The sequence below is a fragment of the Heteronotia binoei genome, chromosome 9 (assembly GCF_032191835.1).
Source record: "Heteronotia binoei isolate CCM8104 ecotype False Entrance Well chromosome 9, APGP_CSIRO_Hbin_v1, whole genome shotgun sequence".
In the NCBI taxonomy this organism is placed as follows: domain Eukaryota; kingdom Metazoa; phylum Chordata; class Lepidosauria; order Squamata; family Gekkonidae; genus Heteronotia; species Heteronotia binoei.
This window is the reverse complement of record NC_083231.1, coordinates 4,501,766-4,519,248: the sequence shown is the minus strand read 5'-3', so window position 1 is coordinate 4,519,248 and position 17,483 is coordinate 4,501,766. Positions and strand designations below refer to the sequence as shown.

General features: G+C 50.1%; 1 protein-coding gene across 1 annotated transcript in view; it reads right to left on the bottom strand.

The window, feature by feature from the left end:
* PRMT8 (protein arginine methyltransferase 8) overlaps positions 1 to 17,483 on the bottom strand; it is a 66,869-nt gene that overhangs the window by 36,235 nt on the left and 13,151 nt on the right. The window contains exon 2 of the mRNA XM_060247269.1: positions 14,867 to 15,022. Coding sequence (XP_060103252.1) covers positions 14,867 to 15,022 — 156 coding nt within the window. The remainder of the gene's footprint in view (positions 1 to 14,866; positions 15,023 to 17,483) is intronic.

Genomic DNA, 17,483 nt, shown 5'->3' with positions numbered 1-17,483 from the left:
ACACTTGTATTCGCCGACACATTTGAATTTGGGGTCATTTCAAACCCCCTCCTGTGGTCAAATGCCCAGTCTTTCCCCTCGCCCTGATGGTCCCATCCTGGTGCCCACCATAAAAGGGGAAGGGTACTTTGTATTTTGTACCATTGCATCACTATTGGCTCCAGGCTGCATTAAATTTTTCTTTTCTTATTTTTTAAATAAAATGTATTTAGAATCTGTCACATATATATCACTCCATAGAAGGGGGGGGAAGGAAAAATCAAAAAATCTTGGATGTGGTGTAAATTTTAACAGTGAAATTCATAAAAATGAAGACTTTTACAGTCTTGGGGGCAATATCACCAAAGAATCAGGGCAGAGAGGGTCAACATTACAACTCAAGTTTGATCAGAAAGTTCCCTTCCATGGAATGTTTTGAAATCGACTCCACAGCACAGGGGGGAGACCTCTACCCCCCCCCTCCCAATTCCCTAAAGAAAGGGGAAACAACTCCAGCTTCGCATACAAACTAAGGGAGGAAAGGAGGAGCCAGGAAAAATTCTTATATGTATCATTCCATTTTTTTTTAATATTTTGGGATATAAGATAAACCAACAATAAAACCCATAAAACACAGTTACACAATCAAATGAAATATCACCAAAGAATCGGGGCAAAAAAGGTCAACATTACATCCCAGGTTTAATCAAAAACTACCCCCATAAAATACTTTGGAAACTACCCCCTACCACAGTAGAAGATATTGGATTTATATCCTGTCCTCCACTCCGAAGAGTCTCAGAGTGGCTCACAATCTCCTTTACCTTCCTCCCTCACAACAGACACTCTGTGAGGTGGGTGGGGCTGAAGAGGGCTCTCACAGCAGCTGCCCTTTCAAGGACAACCTCTGCCAGAGCTATGGCTGACCCAAGGCCATGCTAGCAGGTGCAAGTGGAGGAGTGGGGAATCAAACCCGGTTCTCCCAGATAAGAGTCCGCACACTTAACCACTACACCAAACTGGCTCTCCAGTGGGGGAACCTTTTCTACACCCTACCTCCCTGAAGTACCTGGAATGTATCAACAAAGAAAAAGAGAAGACTCCAAAGTCACATACCAACTATGGGTGTGTGTGTGGAAGAGACCAGAGCAATAGGCATACCACCCCCAATTCAAATGCAATCTGGGGGGGGGGCAATAACAGAGGACTCACCTTCCTAAAACCATGTAACAAAAAAAAAGGGCAGATAGGTAAAATCAGTTACACTAGAAGACAAACTTTGGCAGACCTACTATGCCCTCAGGGATGAGAACGACTGTTCAGGTATTCTTCCAATACTAATTCCATAATAACATTCCGATTAACTGATTATATGCATGGCAACCACCTTTGGATATTAAATCAGTTCTGAATACAGAGCATGAATACTTCCACTAAAATAGCCATTTCTCCCCCAAGACACTTTCTGCTTCATACTACTTCTTTATATGTTCTGATACCTGTTCTCATGGTACTTCCTCAGGCGAGTAAACTGAATTTTCAAGTTCCTTCTCCAGTTTTCCTCCCATTCTGTAGCTTCCCCTCACACCTTCTTCAAATTCATCTGTTTCCTCTTCCTTACATCAGGGCTTTCAGGACTACGCTGTTGCTCGAGTGCCATGGATGTCTCTTCTGGGAACTGTGTCGACTCCTTCGCCTCCAGGTTGTTTTCTTGCTGCTCGTCCATCACAGAGGGCAACATACTTCTGTCCATTCCCTCCCTCTCCTCCTCCTCCTCTTTTTTCCTCCGGCTGTGCTGTGTGGGAGGTGGCTGACCCAGTGGCCTGGCCTGGTCCGACCAGGAGTGCTGGACCCATGGCTGGACCAGAGCTGTGGGCCTAAAGGCTCACCATGACCATGAGGCCCAATTGATAGCCAAAAGTGCCAGAGAGTGGATATGGTTGACCCCAGGCCTCGAATTCAGTGGGAGCTCACAGGAGCACAGCTCTTGAACCTTTCTGGAAATTCCACCTCCTTGTCCATTGAATAGTAGGTGCAGCTGCATAACTATCCCTGGATGAGCTCCACCACCTGTTTTTCTACAAAACGACCCCTGGTCAACCCAGCCCCACCTGACCCCCCAGAGACCAGCCACCCAAAGGACTAGCCAAGCAGCTAAGGGGCTCAAAGGGCAGAGACTGGGCAGCACTGGCCATCCCCAGCACGAGCAATGGGAGCTGCACCTGACAGGCCCTTGCAGGTGGCCCTCCAGCAGCACACCAACCGTCATGGGTGACAAGGACGGGCTGGTATCGAAGCTTACAGCTGGCCCCTCGAGTACTCAGGAGCCCCACCCTTGATCCAGCCACAGAGGACGAGGAGGAGGAGGGGCAAACCCAGCTGCAAGCAGGGAGCCCGGCTGACTCTCCTCCACTATGGTGCCATCAAGGGAATGGCTGCGCTGTGACTTAGCAGCTCGGAGGAAGGACACATGCCAAAGGAAAGGCATTTGATTAGCCCTGAGTTTCTCTGCTGTTAATTGGAGCACCACAAGAGCTCCATTTATTCCCTGCTCGGGACTGGGGCCTCCCTGGAGGCAACATGTCTATCTTGTTTTGTGCCTCCATCCACCTTGGCTGGCTTTGAAACCTGATCCTTCAGCTCCCTGACTTCTGGCTGCGAAGGCCTCTGTTCTTGCTTTGTGTTTTGGACGCTCTTTATTGGTTCCTGTTCTGCACTGCTGATTCTGACCTTGGACTGGACTTGCCCTCTCGTCTTTCCAACTCAGACCCCAGCTGGGATTGGTCTCTTTCCCTGCTGGCCCCACAGGGCGTGACCCCAACCATGATGGGAAATGCCACGGCTGCCCCTCGGGAGCCAGGTTCCACAAATGCCCACACATCCTGGGGCCTTGTGCCCTTTCATGGGGTGGATGCAGGGGGCCTGCGCTGGGGGGGGATTGGTCTTCCACAGGGATGTGCATCCCTTCCATGAACCCCCACCCACCCACTCTTCTTGCGAAAATGGCACACCTGAGCCATCTCACCTGACAGGAATCCCTAGCTCTGCTGCCACTGCTGCTCCTTCCCCTATGCAGTGTGGGAAACAGAGTGGCCGAGGGGGGGGCACAGTGGTCCCAGATGTGCCCAGCGTCATGGCAGCAGCCTCGCTGACCCCTCTGAGTGGCTCTGGCAGCTGGGCTGGGGGCAGGCATCTGCTGACTTCACTCAGCCCCACAGGGGCTCTGCTGCATTTGAGCCATTCTGGCAAGCAGACCACCCTGTCCATTCTGAAAACACCCCAGTGGGGGTTGGGGAGCCCATACAGGGCAGAGGTGCCCCCGAGCCCCATGGCAGGGTTTGGGCACCACGGACAGGCCACCAGTGGGTCCACCATTCCCTGGCTGGGCTCAGGAGAGCAGAGCTCCCCTCAACTGCTGCTGTGGCCATCGGGATGCCCCGACCACCAGTTGTGGGATGCCACACACAACCCACAAGAAGTAGGAGGAATAGAAGCCTTGCCCAGCCTCAGGGGGATCGGAGATGTAGACTGATGTAGGCAGAGAATCCGTAGAGGTAGGCAGAAGAGAATGGCCAGGTAGCTCTTGTGTAAGTGTGACTTTGTGTTTGACGAGGGCTTTTAGTTCCTGCTTGGCTCATTGGAGCCTTTAGGACTGAGCTTGGGGACTGGGAACAATGGGAAGCAGGATCCAAATCTCTGCTTCCCCGGACCAATCACCAGCCCCCTGCTGGCTCAAATGACCCATGGCAACTTAGTGCGGGAACTTTGGAGTGTTGGCCCCATTGGCCAAGTACAGGAGTCTAAGTTTCACTGTTGCCATTTTGTAATCACAATAAAGAGCTTTGATTCACTGCAACCAAGCATCTTCATGTATCCAACCTGCTATTTAACAGTAGCCAAAGGATTTGGAAGCTTGGCTCCCGAGGGGTAGCAAATTTGGAAAACGCAACAGTGGCCATAGAATTGGAAAAGGTCAGTTTATATTCCAGTCCCAAAGAAGGGTAATGCCAAGGAATGTTCATACTATCGCACCATTGCACTCAGTTCACATGCCAGCAAGGTCATGTTAAAAATCCTACAAGCTAGGCTTCAGCAGTATGTAGATCGGGAACCACCAGAAGTTCAAGCTGGGTTTCGAAGAGGTAGAGGAACTAGACATCAAATTGCCAGCATTCACTGGATTATGGAGAAAGCATGGGAGTATCAGAAAAACATCTATTTCTGCTTCATTGACTATGCTAAAGCCTTTGATCGTGTGGATCACAACAAACTATGGCAAGTCCTTAAAGAGATGGGAGTACCAGACCACCTTACATGTCTTCTGAGAAACCTGTATAAGGGTCAAGAAGCAACTGTCAGAACGGGATATGGAACTGATTGGTTTATAATAGGAAAAGGAGATCAACAAGGATGTATATTGTCACCCTGCTCATTTAATTTATATGCAGAGGGCATCATGCGGAATGCCGGCCTGGATAAAGCACAAGCCGGAATTAAGATTGTCGGGAAAAACCGCAACAACCTCAGATATGCAGATGACACCACTCTAATAGCAGAAAGTGAGGAGGACCTAAAGAACCTCTTGTTGAGGGTGAAAAGTAGGCTTGAAACTCAACATCAAAAAATCTAAGATCATGGCATTCAGCCCTATCACTCCTTGGCAAATAGAAGGGGAAGACATGGAAATAGTGACTGACTTATTTATTTTCGATTTATTCTATTTTTTTTTCTGGGATCCGAGATCACTGCAGATGGTGATTGTAGCCATGAAATTAAAAGACGTTTGCTCCTTGGGAGAACAGCTATGGCGAACCTGGGCAGTATAATAAAAAGTAGAGACATCACCCTGCCAACAAAAGTTCGTATAGTCAAAGCAATGGTATTCCCAGTAGTAATGTATGGCTGTGAGAGTTAGACCATAAGAAAGGCCAAGCGCAGAAGAATTGATGCTTTTGAGCTGTGGTGCTGGAGAAGACTCTTAAGAGTCCCTTGAACTGAAAGAAGATCAAATCAGTCAGTCCTAAAGGAAATCAACCCTGACTGTTCCCTGGAAGGTCAGATGCTGAAGCTGAAGCTCAAATACTTTGGCCACCAAATGAGAAGGGAGCACGTAATGGAGAAGATCCTGATGCTGGGAAAGACAGAAGGCAAAAGAAGAAGGCGACGGCAAAAGATGAGATGGCTGGACAGCGTTACTAATGTAACAAACACAAATTTGAGCAGACTTCAGAGGATGGTGGAAGACAGGAGGGCCTGACGTGACTTTGTCCATGGGGTGACAAAGAGTCAGACTCAACTGTGTGACTGAACAACAAAAAAGGGATTGGGCCTGAGGGAGTCCCTAAAACACAGTGAGGAAAGCTATAGCAAACAGTCAGGCTGAACAACAGAGACAACCCAAGCAGTGAAAGTCATCTTCGTCCAAAAGTTCCAAAAGGGTAGAAACCTTCCAATGAAAGACAAGCCCCCAGATCCACAATATGTCAATCTGGAGTATAGATGGTGGATAAGGGGTCTTAGGAGGGCAACAGAAAGACAAGACATGAGGTCCTTGGATGATGGTAATGGACTCAGGGTGTCCTTCTTCTTACAAGGGGAGAGGCAGAAGAGACTAGACAAAGAGCCTGTTCTTTCTCCTTTGTCTTAGGGCATCATCCATCCCAGCATTAGACAACTTACAGTCCTCCTCCTCCTCAATCAGTAAGTCTCCACTCTGCCTCAAGCAGCCAAGGCACTGGATCTATGTCTTGCAAAACAGGGGCTGAAGCTATGGACCAGGTTGAACTACCAGAGACTGAGTTGCACAGAGATAAACATCATTTGGAGAGAGAGACTGGTATCCTCCGTTTATAACATCTTGGCTAATATCTTCCAGATGGAGTCCAAGAGAAGTGTTGTGTGCCCTCAGAGAAAAAGCTGGTCGTTAACATTTAAAGGTAAACTGCAGAGGAGAGAGCTGCTTGCCAAGAACATTTATCTTAAAGACTTCCCAGTTCCCAGGAGCTGAATGAGAGGAGGAGCAATATTAACTTTGTAGGGCATGAACAACAACAGGGATTAGTACAAAGAGGATGGGACAACCCTCCTGACAGTTTCCAGTTGCGATTCTAACAGAAGCCAGTTTAGAAGAGGCCGCACCATCCAAGGACTTCCTCTATCAGAGCACCACACACACACACACACACACACATACACTGCCTATAAGTAGGCACCCACACACACAGACCAGAGGCAGGTGACCTTCTGCCCATCTTGCGGGAAAAATAACCTTCCACAAAGGGGGAAAAATGCACCATCTACCAATGAACTGTTGCTGTGCTGGCCGACAAAAAAAAATGGAGTGGGCCTGCCAGTGCACCCTGGACTCAGGCTGACTGTGGTCTGAGAGACAATGACAGACTCAGCCCTGCAGGCCACGTTGCTTCAGACGGCACTGGCCACAGTAGCCCAGGAGTGCCACGGGACTTTGCCCTGCTCGCTTCGGAGGAGCCCCTGTGCAGAACACTTGGGGGCAAGGTCCTTGGACAGGAAGGGGGTGTCACCTACCTCTGACATAGACTTCCTGCTCAGACACTGTTCCACTGCATGAGTCAATGATGCAGGATGCCACCAACACTCTGTCAAGCAGATATAAGGACAAGACGTAGATCCAGTGCCACTCATCCCCTTCTTTTATCCTGACTCTAAAGTACGCGTCTCGGAGGTCAAGCTCTGTGAACACTTTCCCTTCCGACACCGTGCTCAACAAGTCCTTAATTAGTGGGATGGGGTACGCGTTGGACATGGAAATCCCATTAATTCCTCGAAAGTCAGTGCAAAGTCTCAGGCTCCCGTCCTTCTTCCTGAAGAGGACCGGGGCAGCGTGGGGCGCCATAGCGGTCCTGATGAACCCCTGCTTCAGATTTTTGTCTATGAATTTTCTCAGTTCATCCTTCTCCGCCCACCCCATAGAGTACAGGTTTGCCCGGGGAAGCTCCTGCCCTGGGATCAGTTCAATGGCACAGTCCGTGTCCCTATGGGGCGGCAGCTCATTATCTTCCTCTTCACTGAACACTCGCCTCAAGTGCCGGTACTCTTTGGGGATTGATTTGACTTCTTCCACAGTCACGCAGATCTTTTTGTTCTGCGGAGGCGGGTTGGGGCCCCACTCCGCCCACCAGTGGTGGTGGGTGCACCGCCAGTCGGTGAAATCTATGGTCTGGGCCTCCCACTGGATGTCTGGTTGATGTCTAGCCAGCCAGCCCACTCCAACCACCACGTCAAACGATGAGGAGGGGGCCACCACGAAAATTTCCACCCCCCAGTGGCCTAAGGTCCCAACCGGCACCGCTTGGGTTTCCTCGGTGCACGGTTTCCCCTGCATGGCTGTCCCATCCATTTGTTCGAATTTGATGGGGTGTGGAAGGGGGACCTTCACTAGCCCCAGGGCCTCGACTAGGTGGGGGGTGATAATTTCTTGGGTGCAGCCCGAGTCGACTAAGGCTCAGGTGTGCATGAATCTCTTTAATTTGGGGTTCAGTAAAGTCACAGGCATAAAAAGCAACTCCCTCGTTATCCTCACCCTCAATGGGGCCGTCAGCTCCACGACCTGCCGCTTGGCACCCTTCAGTGCAGGTCGCTGTCATTTCCCGTCGAGTCGGGGTCCCAGGACTCTTTGCCCGAGTCCTCGACTGTTATAATATCCTCGTCGATCGCCACCGACGTGGCGGTGTTGCCCCGACCGGGCTCTTTCAGCTTGCCTCCCGTTTTCTTCGGGGTTCCAGCTGTGGGCTTCGCCGCTTGTTGGGGGGTGCGCGCTTTCTCCGGGCAGTTGGCCGCCAGGTGCCCTGGGTCTCCACACCGAAAGCACCTCCGCCCCATGGTTGGGGTGGAGCTGGCTAACGGGGTGGGCGCCTTCTTGGCTTCTGGTTTCATGGGGGTCTTCGCTGTTCGGCCCCCTTTTCCCGCCAGCTGCTGTTGGCGCCGAAGCACGATGTGCTGGAGGTTGGTTTCCACCTCCCCAGCCAACTGGATCCGACCCACCAGCGTGTCCGGCCGCCCCTGAGAGTAGCAGCAGTCGAGGATGTTGGCGTTGAGGCCGTTTTGGAAGGCCTTGTACTTCATGCGTTCACTCCAGCCCCTCACTTTGGCGCAGTGTGCCTGGAAGTCGGCCGCGTACTCCCGGATCGTTCTCGACCCTTGTTCAATCCCCCTCAGTGTGGCTAGGGCCTTCACCTCTTGGAGCGGGTCTCCGTATTGACGCAGCATCACTTGTAGGAAGTCTGCCACCGTAGCTAGTGCAGGGCCCTGGGTTGCATATATGCTCACGAACCACTTCCTCGCGGCCCCCTTTAGCTTAGAGGCGAGGTAGTCGACCCGGCTTGCTTCCGGGGGAAAGTTACCCCCAGTGGGTCATGTAGCTGTTGCACTGGATCGTGAAGTATTCCACCTCCTCCGGATCCCCGTTGAAGGTGATTTGCAGCTCCTGGCCCCTCGCCCCATCCCACAGAGCTGGTGCTGCTCGGATCTGCTCCCGGATCACGTCCAGCTGCCTCTGCAGCTCTCGGGTGAGTTGTATGTGGCTCGCCTGGACCTCATTGTGGATTTCCCTCACCCAGAGGAACATCTCATTCTGCAGGAGTTTTGTCTCCTCGCCTCCTCGGGGAACCTGGCCATTCCCTTCCTCTGGGTTTCTCCCCGACCCGGTTCCTGCTGCTGCTTCTTCCCCTTCGGCCCCCGCGCCGGTCAGCAGGGTGGTGTAGTGCCCTGCCACCTCATCCATCAGGGCTGTCGAGGTCCACGGCTTTCACTGCTTCGGGGTATGGAAGAGCGTCGAGAAGTGCACCAGGGATTTCACCCTCCGCCGGGTCACAGTCACTCCCCGCGGAACAGTCAATTCTTCTGTCGGTTCGGTGGGCTCTTTGTTATCTGGTGCCTTGGCGGCCATCCAGCCGAAGTACCCAGTTCGGATAAGCTCCAAAGGGATCAAACTCAAAATGTCAGACTTTGGAACTTCAAACAAGAACGAATCATTTTGTTTCAAAATTAATCCCTTTATTTGAGAACAAGCGGTCTGGTATAGAAGCAGATTGCATTTGATACTCTCCAAGGCTAAGCCTCGGGTTTTTGTACATCACAGAGGAACATAACAATAAAACCATTCTCACACTCTTGGAGACAGTTGACGCTTCCCATACTCCCTTATCTCCTTCCCAGGGGATGCACCCTGCTGGTTACCTTGGGGCCTGCGAGCTTCAAAGGCCCCAGATGTTCTTTGTACCAAGTGAGAAATTCCTCCCCTTGCGGTTAGCAATTGCTTTGGTTCGAAATGCATGTTTCTGTTCCCAGGATTAGTAGAGGGTGAGGTTGTAGCAGCCTACAAAATGGAGTTAGTTAGATCAAGCAAGTACATCTATTACTAGAAATATAAGGTTGAGTTACAATGTCTGACATCCTGAACTCCCTCTTGCTTCTCTCTGTCTGTCTCCCAGCATGTGCAATTAAGTCTCCCTCTTCCTACTGCAAGTCCACTGGAACGATTTCCACCTTGGCTGTTTTGAATTGTCTCTGCTCTGCCTTTGGGGCCCCACTTCCTTCCATTAGAGAGTGCTTCAGCGATGCTCTCTTGCCTTCTGCCTCACAGATCACAACATCTCCTCAGTGAAACATCAGGACCTCAACCCTGAGAGAAAAGGTTTTTCTCTCACTCAGGACTGAGCAGGCCCAGGGCAACGGGGTCCCACCCCTGGACTTCCGGCAGGGGCCCCCAACTCAGGGCCCCCAACCACAAGAGGGTGAGAGGCAGCCACGGCAGCCCTGCCTCTGCCAGCCCCACCTCTGTTCCCAGAAGAGAAGAGTTGGCAGGTCTCTGTGCTCTTGCAGCCAGCTTTGAAGCAGGGGCTGCCAGCCCCATCTGTCAGAACCAGAGGCAAGGAAAAGACAAGTAAAGTTCAAGATCTTTATTCCAGCATCATAGGCAGATACAGGCATTGTCGGAACTGGCTCTCCCGCTAGTTCCTTGCTCTTATAACCCCTTGCCCTGACCGTTATAATTCAAGCCAAGTGCGCCAAGCAAAAGCGGGGATTTTGCGCGGGTTCACTACTATTCAGTCATCACCCCAGGTGTTTGTTATCACCCCTTGGTTACATCTCCTCTAGCTCCCTTCCCTTTTGTTTTTAGCAGTTCTGTGAGGGGCAGGGTGACCTCGACAAAGTTATTGATGAACACCCTATAAAAATTTGCGAACCCCAGGAAACTCTGGAGCTGTTTGCAAGTTCAGGGAGGTTCCCAGTCAATCACTGCTTGTACTTTATTCAGGTCCATCCTCAACCCCCCCTCCCCCCGTGGAGATGCAGTATCCTAGGAAATCAAGTTCTGTTTTGTGGAACTCGCACTTGGACAGCTTGGCAAACACAGTTTGGAGCACCTCCCTCACTAGTTGAGTGTGTGAGGGAAGGTCCTGGGGATATATTAACATGTCATCCAGGTAGCAAACCACACCCCTATAGAGGTACTTGTGCAACACTTCATCAATCAAGTTATGAACACTCCCAGGGCCCCTTTGAGGCCGAATGGCATGACTGAATATTCAAATTGTCCGAGCGGGGTGTTAAATGCAGTTTTCCACTCGTCTCCCTCCTTGATGCGCACCCGGAAGTACACGTCCTGGAGATCAAGCTTGGTAAAAACTTTCCCTTGGGATACCTCCCCCAACAGATCCCGAATGAACGGAATAGGGTACGTGTTACTTATAGAAATCGTGTTTAACCCGCGAAAGTCAGTACAAAGCCACAAACTGCCATCCTTCTTTCTGAAGAGTACTGGGGCGGCATGGGGGGATTTGTCAGGGCATATAAAACCCCAGTGTAAATTCAGTTCCACAAATTTTTGAAGCTCCTTCCGATCCCCCCGGCTCGGAAAAGCAAAAAGCGAGGATTTTGCGCGGGTTCACTACTATTCAGTCATCACCCCAGCTGTTCGTTATCACCCCTTGGTTACATCTCCTCCAGCTCCCCTGACCTTGGTTGCATAGTAACTAGTAACTAGCCAGTTCCCAGACATGCCACCCTCCCTCTCGCTAAGCAGCAGGGATGCTTCAAAGCCAGCATAGCAGAGTACAAAGCGTTAGCATTGTATAGTTGTTAACTGTTTAGATACATATGGCAAGAGGAACAAAGATGGAGTGACTCTTGACACCATCTCTCTGCTTCTCAACCTGCTCTGCCCAAGCAGGACAGGATGGAAGGGAAGAGACGGCAGCCCCCTGCTTTTGCAGCCAGCTTTAAGGACAGCTCCAAGAGCTGCCCCACCTCGCTCTGCCTGAGCAGGACAGAAGGGAAGAGGCGGCAGTCTCCCTGCTTTTGCAGCCGGCTTTAAATTGGAGCACATTCCCCTTTAAAAAAAAAAACCTAAAAAAATCCTTGCTACTTCCCTGGGACTGAGTCGCACCTTACAAAATTCTTGTTTCTGCCCCGTGCCACCACAAGGACTTTCAATGAGGCTCTGCTGGGAGCATCACTCTCAGACTCATCTGGGCCTGATGTAGCTTTGGGGCAAGAGGCTTCAGCTTCTCCACACACCATTCCCCAGACTGGAAAAGTTTTTGGGGAACCCCACCCTCACCTCCTGCTCTTTCCATCCCCCAACCTTTTCCAGCATGCGAATCTCAGCAGGGAGGGTCAAAAGGATGGGGGGGGGGTGGCTACAGTTATGCTCTTACAAGGGAGAGAGGACATCTCCCCAGGCTGCTGGCATCTGATAGGATATGTTACTTGCAGAAGGGGAAGCAGGCAGGGACAGAGAGAAGGCAAAAGGCCATCAGTGGTCGTGCCCCCCAGTGTGCAGGAAGGGGTGGTGCAAAGGGCTTGCTGGCCAAAATATTGCATGGCTGGGTCAACCAATCAGTATGAGTGGGTTCTCTCATTTGAAGAAGAAGAGGTTGGATCTATAGCCCACCCTTCACCACCCAAAGGAGTCTCAGAGTGGCTTATAATCTCCTTTCCCTTCCCCTCCCTACAGCAGCCACCCTGTGAGGTAGGTGGGGCTGAGAGAGCTCTCCCAAGATCTGCTCTTGAGAGGAACAGCTCTGCGAGAACTTGTGACTGACTCAAGGTGCATGTGGAGGAGTGGGGAATCAAACCTGGTTCTCCCAGATAAGAGTTTGTGCACTTATCCACTATACCAAGCTGGTGAGACAAAACCTTCACTATGTTTGGGAATCAATTCATATTGTCATAAGGCTTCCCCCCGGAAGAAGTGAGCCAGGGGCCTGCTGTCTATCAACAGTGAGGACTGTGAGAAGATGGCTGCCAGCTTGTAACATCTCAGGAGGAGTAGTTGTCTTCTGCCCAGGCGTGGCCATAGAGCAAGCTGAAGGGCAGTACCCAGAGAGCAGCTTTGAGGAAGTCACCTGGTGGGCACCAGTGCAAGATATACTTCATGCTCATGGGGGGGTTTTTTAAATACTGTTTTACTGAAATATGTTTAAATTGTATTATGTTTCTTTGTAAATTGCCTGGAGTCCCCCCTGAGGAGAAAAGCTGTATAAAACACACCAAATCAATAAATGCCCTCATGACCTGCACTTTCAACCAGCTTTAAGGGCTGCTCTTGAAACCAGGGCTGCTGCATGGCGCCTTGGAGGGCTCTGCTGCCTCTCATTCCTGCGTGCCCAGCTGGGGACTCCTGCATGGGAGAGGGGGGTTGAGCCCAGCTGCAGCCTGGCAAAGCATGAGCTTTGTCTTCTGGGGCTGCCGGGGCTCTCCTTCCTTCCCGCTGTCAACACCTGTTCAAGGGGAACATGGTTGTGGGATGAGACTCAGACCTGCCCAGGCTCCCCCTGGGGGAGAGGGATGTGTCCCCTTGGCTCCCCTCTCCTTGAAGAAGGGTTCTCCAGGTGGCCTGGCCCCATGGATGATTGGGGGCTGGCTATGCTCTCTGCCCTTTGTCACGAGTGCTTCTGTCTTCCCACCAGGACCCTCCTGACAATGGCGGACTGGCCTCACCAGGGCAGTGGTCTTGGAGCCTTAGGAGGGCGGCTGGTGGGCCTTTGGAGTCCACTTGCTGTCTCCAGTCCTGTTCAGAAGCTGGGTAAGGTGTGGAAAGCCCTATGTGCTTTTATGAGTAGCTACTAAGATATTGTATATGATATGAATGATCTCTACTAAGATATTCTTGGCACTAGAAACAAATGCATATTTACCTTTCCCTTCTTCCTTGTTTATAGGGCTTTAGGAGGATGTTGACATTTCTCCCTCAGATGGAAGCCACCAGAAACTTCACTGGCCTATAAGGAGGAGGCACTGTTGGTGTCAGGATCCATGCAATGTCTCCTGTCACATTTTGCTTTGCTTCTTCCTGTTCTTGTCCTATCATATCTTGTTGTGGGAATGGGTTGTGTCAGACTCTGATGTCTTTCACAGCAAGAGGCCGTTAGTGGCTGGGCCTTCCCTCCCTTCCTCTCTGCCCTCCACAGCCTGCGAATAAGTTCCGGAGCTGAGTGCCCTGGAAACAGGGAAGAGTGATGTCTTTGAAGGCCTGAGAGGAGGGTTTCGGGAAGGCATTTAATGTTGCCTGTAAGTTTCAGTTTCACTTTTAGCAAAGCCTCCATATGGAAAGGTTTGAACTAGTAGCAAGTCAATAAGGCAGCTTCATCTAGGTTTTCAGAAACAGAAGCCTATCTGAACGTTATTTTGCAAACCTCACAGTTTGAAGACTCTGGCTAGGGGAAGTGTTATTTTCTCTTCAGTTTTGCTAACCCTTTTTGCTTCTTTCCAGATTCCGTCAACTGTTTAGAGTTTACATCAAAATAAATCAGTAGCAACTGAGAGGAAGGCAGAAACCCTGGACCAATTCAGTGGGTCTTACTGAAACTCTTTTTAACTTCCTGGGATGATTCCTTTGAAACCAGCCTTCCCAATCTGCCGGGGGGGGGGGGGGGGACCAGGGCAGGTCCCACTCAGATCAGCCTCAGACTGCATCTCTGCAGGAAGCCCCAGAGAACAACCCTCCCCCCCAAGGAAGGGGCACCAGCAATCCCAGCAGGTGGTCGCCATGTTTCCACACACACATGCGTGCACACACAACTGGTCATCATGAGGAGGGGGATCCAGTTATCCCAGGGTCAGCTCACCTCGATACCCTCAGACCACTTCAGAATAAATGTCTGGCTCCAACCTCATTGGCATCAGTTGCTGATCTGGCCCAGATGCAAATACGCATGCATAGTGACAGACTGGAGGAAAACAACATAAATACAGAAAGAATATCCCATGCTGGTCCCTTCTAAGTAGGGTTGCCAACTCACCTGACACGCACACGCACACACACATCCTGCTTGTATGCATTTTTTCATTACATGAATCTTTCTTGTAGATACCAGAAATTTGGGTTGATTGTTAGAACTTAGTTAATAAATCTAGATTTTCTGTGTGGGCATGTGAAAAGCCAGCAGCTGCTTTTCCACTTAGTGCACATGCTTGAGTTGTGCATGGACAACCAAGACCCATGCCATTGCACCTGCCTGCCCAGCCTGTTCCTATGCTTCAGTATTCAAGGTTGCCTAATGCATGTGGGTGTGGTTCTGCTACTCCTCTGTAGCTGCCCCCACAGGTTCTGCTGAGCTGCTTGGAGCCTGGAAGGGAAAGGGGGCTGCAGCTGCAGAACGACAGGAAGTGCTCTCAGCAGTGCTTCCTTCCACAGGCACCGCCTACCTCCCGGTCGGTAAAAACCCATCGGAATTTTCTTCCTGGCCCCATCCGAAATTCTGAAATGACAAGTTGGCAACCCTACTTCTAAGCGAGCATATTTCATGCGTGGGTGTGCATGTATGTGTATATATTTATATATATATCACATAAATGTATCTGTGTTGTTGTGTGTGAAAGGATTGGGAAACGCTCTTCTTACCCCGTACACTTTCTTGGCTCCTGCCTTTGCTGCAAACATTGAGAGGATCCCCGTGCCACTTCCAACATCCAACACAATCTTATCCTTAAACACATGTTTATTGTGATACATGGAGTTCCTATATGTTAATGTGCGGATCTCATCCTTCAACATTTCCTGTGTTAGAAGAAGGCATCAAATGTTTACTTGACAGCACATGACTAATTTTATTCTGTAAAAAATATTATATAACAAGACTGTTGTTTGCAAATGTGGGTGGGGCACATGCAGAACTTACAAAGCAATTTGAAAATGTTACTCTGTATGAAGACAACCTCATCTGTCACTGTAGGTGGTTGCCTCTAATATGAATCAGGCAATAAGAGAGAGGCATTTAGAGTAAGGTTTTTCCACCAGTGTCAGTTTCTGCATCTTTCTCTGGAAAGGTAACCAAAATAATCTTCTTCTAAAATAGGACTGATGCTTTATGGAGAAGTCTGCTTTACAATATAAGATTAAATCTGCCTAACAACACATACGTGGTCTGAGAGCATCAGTAACATGATACTGAGGAGAGAGCAAGCTGTATTGTCAACTGTAGAATTCTGCTAATTGCATCATGCAATTATATTCGCCAGCGGTTGCTTAACACTCAAATTGGCCATTGCATGGGCAGGATCCTGGGCCATATTGTCTGATCCCTGACAGCCTCCCAGATTTTAAATATAATATAGTAAAATCCTTCATTCACTCTTTTAAAAATACGCTTTCTAACACAGATTTGCCCGCTTTTGAAAAGATCTTCGCTGGACTCTAGCGTCCTAGCTAACTACCGCCCAGTTTCGAACCTGCCGTTCCTGGGAAAGGTAGTTGAGAAAGCGGTAGCGGAGCAGCTGCAGGTTTTCCTGGATAAAACATCCTCCTTGAACCCATTCCAGTCCAGCTTCCGCCCGGGCCATGGGATGGAGACGGTACTAGTCTCCCTCACAGACGACCTAAGAAGGCACCTGGACCAGGGTGGGTCAGCGCTGCTGATTCTTCTTGATTTATCAGCAGCATTTGACACAGTCAACTACGACCTATTGACCCACCACCTTGCCATCACCGGGGTACAGGGGGTGGCCTTACAATGGTTTTTCTCCTTCCTCCGGGTACAGGGACAAAGGATGATGCTTGGCGAGCAGACCTCCCTGCGGTACCCACTTATATGTGGAGTGCCGCAGGGAGCTAGTCTCTCGCCTACATTATTTAACATCTATATGCGCCCCCTTGCCCAGATTGCCCGAGGTTTTGGACTGAGTTGTCACCAGTATGCTGATGACACCCAGCTCTACCTGTTGATGGATGGCAGACCATCTTTCACCCCTGAACAGCTGTCAGAGGCATTAGAAGCCATGGCTGGGTGTTACAGCAGATGCAACTGAAGTTAAATCCAACTAAGACAGAGGTCCTGTTCCTGAATCGAGGGGGGGTGGGTTCGTGCATCCAGCTCCTAGCCCTGGGCACTTTGGTACGGGCCGAGCAGATGAAGAGTCTGGGAGTGATTCTGGATGCCTCCCTCTCCATGGAGGTCTAGGTCACAACAGCTGCATGGTCTGCCTTCTTCCATCTACAGCAGATCAGGCAGCTAGCACCATAACAAGATCTGGCTACAGTGATCCATGCAATGGTCACTTCCAGGCTGGACTACTGTAACTCGCTCTATGCTGGCTTGCCCCTGAAACTGATCTGGAAACTGCAGTGGGTGCAAAATGCAGCAGCTCGCCTGCTGACTGCATCACCTATACAGGTGAGCATACGGCTGGCGCTTGGTGACCTGTCTGGCTACCTATAGACTACTGGATTCGTTTCAAGATGTTAGTTTTGACTTTTAAAGCCTTGCGCAGCCTGGGACCAACATACCAAGTGAGATTAATAAAAGGGAACACAGGCTGTGGAAAATCAAATGCAAGACTGTGATCAGGCAGGCAAAAAGGGACTATGAGGAGCATATTGCAAAAAACATAAAGACCAACAATAAAGATTTCTTCAAATATATTAGAAGCAGGAAACCAGCCAGGGAGGCAGTGGGGCCCTCAGATGACCAAGGGGTAAAAGGATTACTGAAGGAGGATAGGGAAATGGCTGAGAAGCTGAATGCATTTTTTGCCTCCGTCTTCACTGTGGAAGACGAGAAGTGTTTGCCCGCTCCAGAACTACTAATTATGGAAGGGGTGTTGAAAGACCTGAGTCAAATTAAGGTGATAAGAGAGGAGGTCCTACAACTGATTGATGAATTAAAAACTAATAAGTCACCAGGTCCAGATGGCATACATCCAAGAATTCTGAAAGAACTCAAAGTTGAACTTGTGGATCTCCTGACAAAAATATGTAATCTTCATTGAAATCTGCCTCTGTTCCTGAGGACTGGAAGGTAGCAAATGTCACCCCCATCTTTAAAAAGGGTTCCAGAGGAGATCCAGAAAATTACAGGCCAGTAAATCAGACTTCAATACCGGGAAAGTTGGTAGAAAGCATTATCAAGGACAGAATGAGTAGGCACATTGATGAACACAAGTTATTGAGGAAGACTCAGCATGGGTTCTGTAAGGGAAGATCTTGCCTCACTAACCTGTTACAGTTCTTTGAGGGAGTGAAC